The sequence below is a fragment of the Sinocyclocheilus rhinocerous genome, unplaced genomic scaffold (genome assembly GCF_001515625.1).
Source record: "Sinocyclocheilus rhinocerous isolate Xijiao unplaced genomic scaffold, SAMN03320098_v1.1 C36015752, whole genome shotgun sequence".
In the NCBI taxonomy this organism is placed as follows: domain Eukaryota; kingdom Metazoa; phylum Chordata; class Actinopteri; order Cypriniformes; family Cyprinidae; genus Sinocyclocheilus; species Sinocyclocheilus rhinocerous.
The window spans coordinates 1-763 of record NW_015770696.1 but is presented as its reverse complement, the minus strand read 5'-3'; the positions used below and the strand labels follow the sequence as shown (position 1 = coordinate 763).

Sequence of the window (763 nt, the reverse complement as noted above, 5' to 3'; positions counted from 1 at the left end):
TGCCATCATTGAGTCTCAGACAGAGACCGGCACACCCTACATGCTCTACAAGGATGCCTGCAACCGCAAGAGCAACCAGCAGAACCTGGGCACCATCAAATGCAGTAACTTGTGCACAGAGATTGTAGAGTACACCAGTAAGGATGAGGTAAGGAGTGTAGAATACGTACATAAAGTATGATATAGCTTATTTGACTTCATTTGAAAGTGCTTTCATAGAGGACCAAACTCTCTTGTAGGTGGCTGTTTGCAACTTGGCATCCATTGCACTTAACATGTACGTCACCCCAGAGCGAACTTTTGACTTCCAGAAGTTGGCCTCTGTTACAAAAGTCATTGTGAAGAACCTGAACAAAATCATTGATATCAACTACTATCCTGTGCGAGAGGTGAGGTGCTTTTTTGGGGGGCTTTAGTCATCCTACATTATTGTAATTTGCTGCAGAGGCTGATCTTCTCTCTCACACAACAGGCAGAGAACTCCAACAAGCGTCACAGGCCCATCGGTATCGGCGTTCAGGGTCTGGTTGATGCCTTCATCCTCATGCGCTTCCCGTTTGAGAGCGCAGAGGCTCAACACCTCAACACACAGATCTTTGAGACCATCTACTACGCTGCCCTGGAGTCCAGCTGTGAGCTGGCTGCAGAATTTGGGCCGTATGAAACGTACGCTGGGTCTCCTGTGAGCAAGGGCGTAAGTTGGATGATGTATATAGCCTATATAATATGTGACCCTGGACCACAAAACCAGTCTTAAGTCGCT

At 47.2% G+C, this 763-nt stretch overlaps 1 protein-coding gene across 1 annotated transcript; it reads left to right on the top strand.

The window, feature by feature from the left end:
- Window positions 1–6: 6 nt before the first annotated feature.
- LOC107735382 (ribonucleoside-diphosphate reductase large subunit-like) lies at window positions 7–728 on the top strand (the record flags this gene model as incomplete). Its single annotated transcript, XM_016547082.1, has 3 exons — window positions 7–148; window positions 240–389; window positions 473–728. Coding segments are annotated over exons 1-3 (514 nt in total), but the record flags the coding sequence as incomplete, so codon positions are not given.
- Window positions 729–763: the final 35 nt, after the last annotated feature.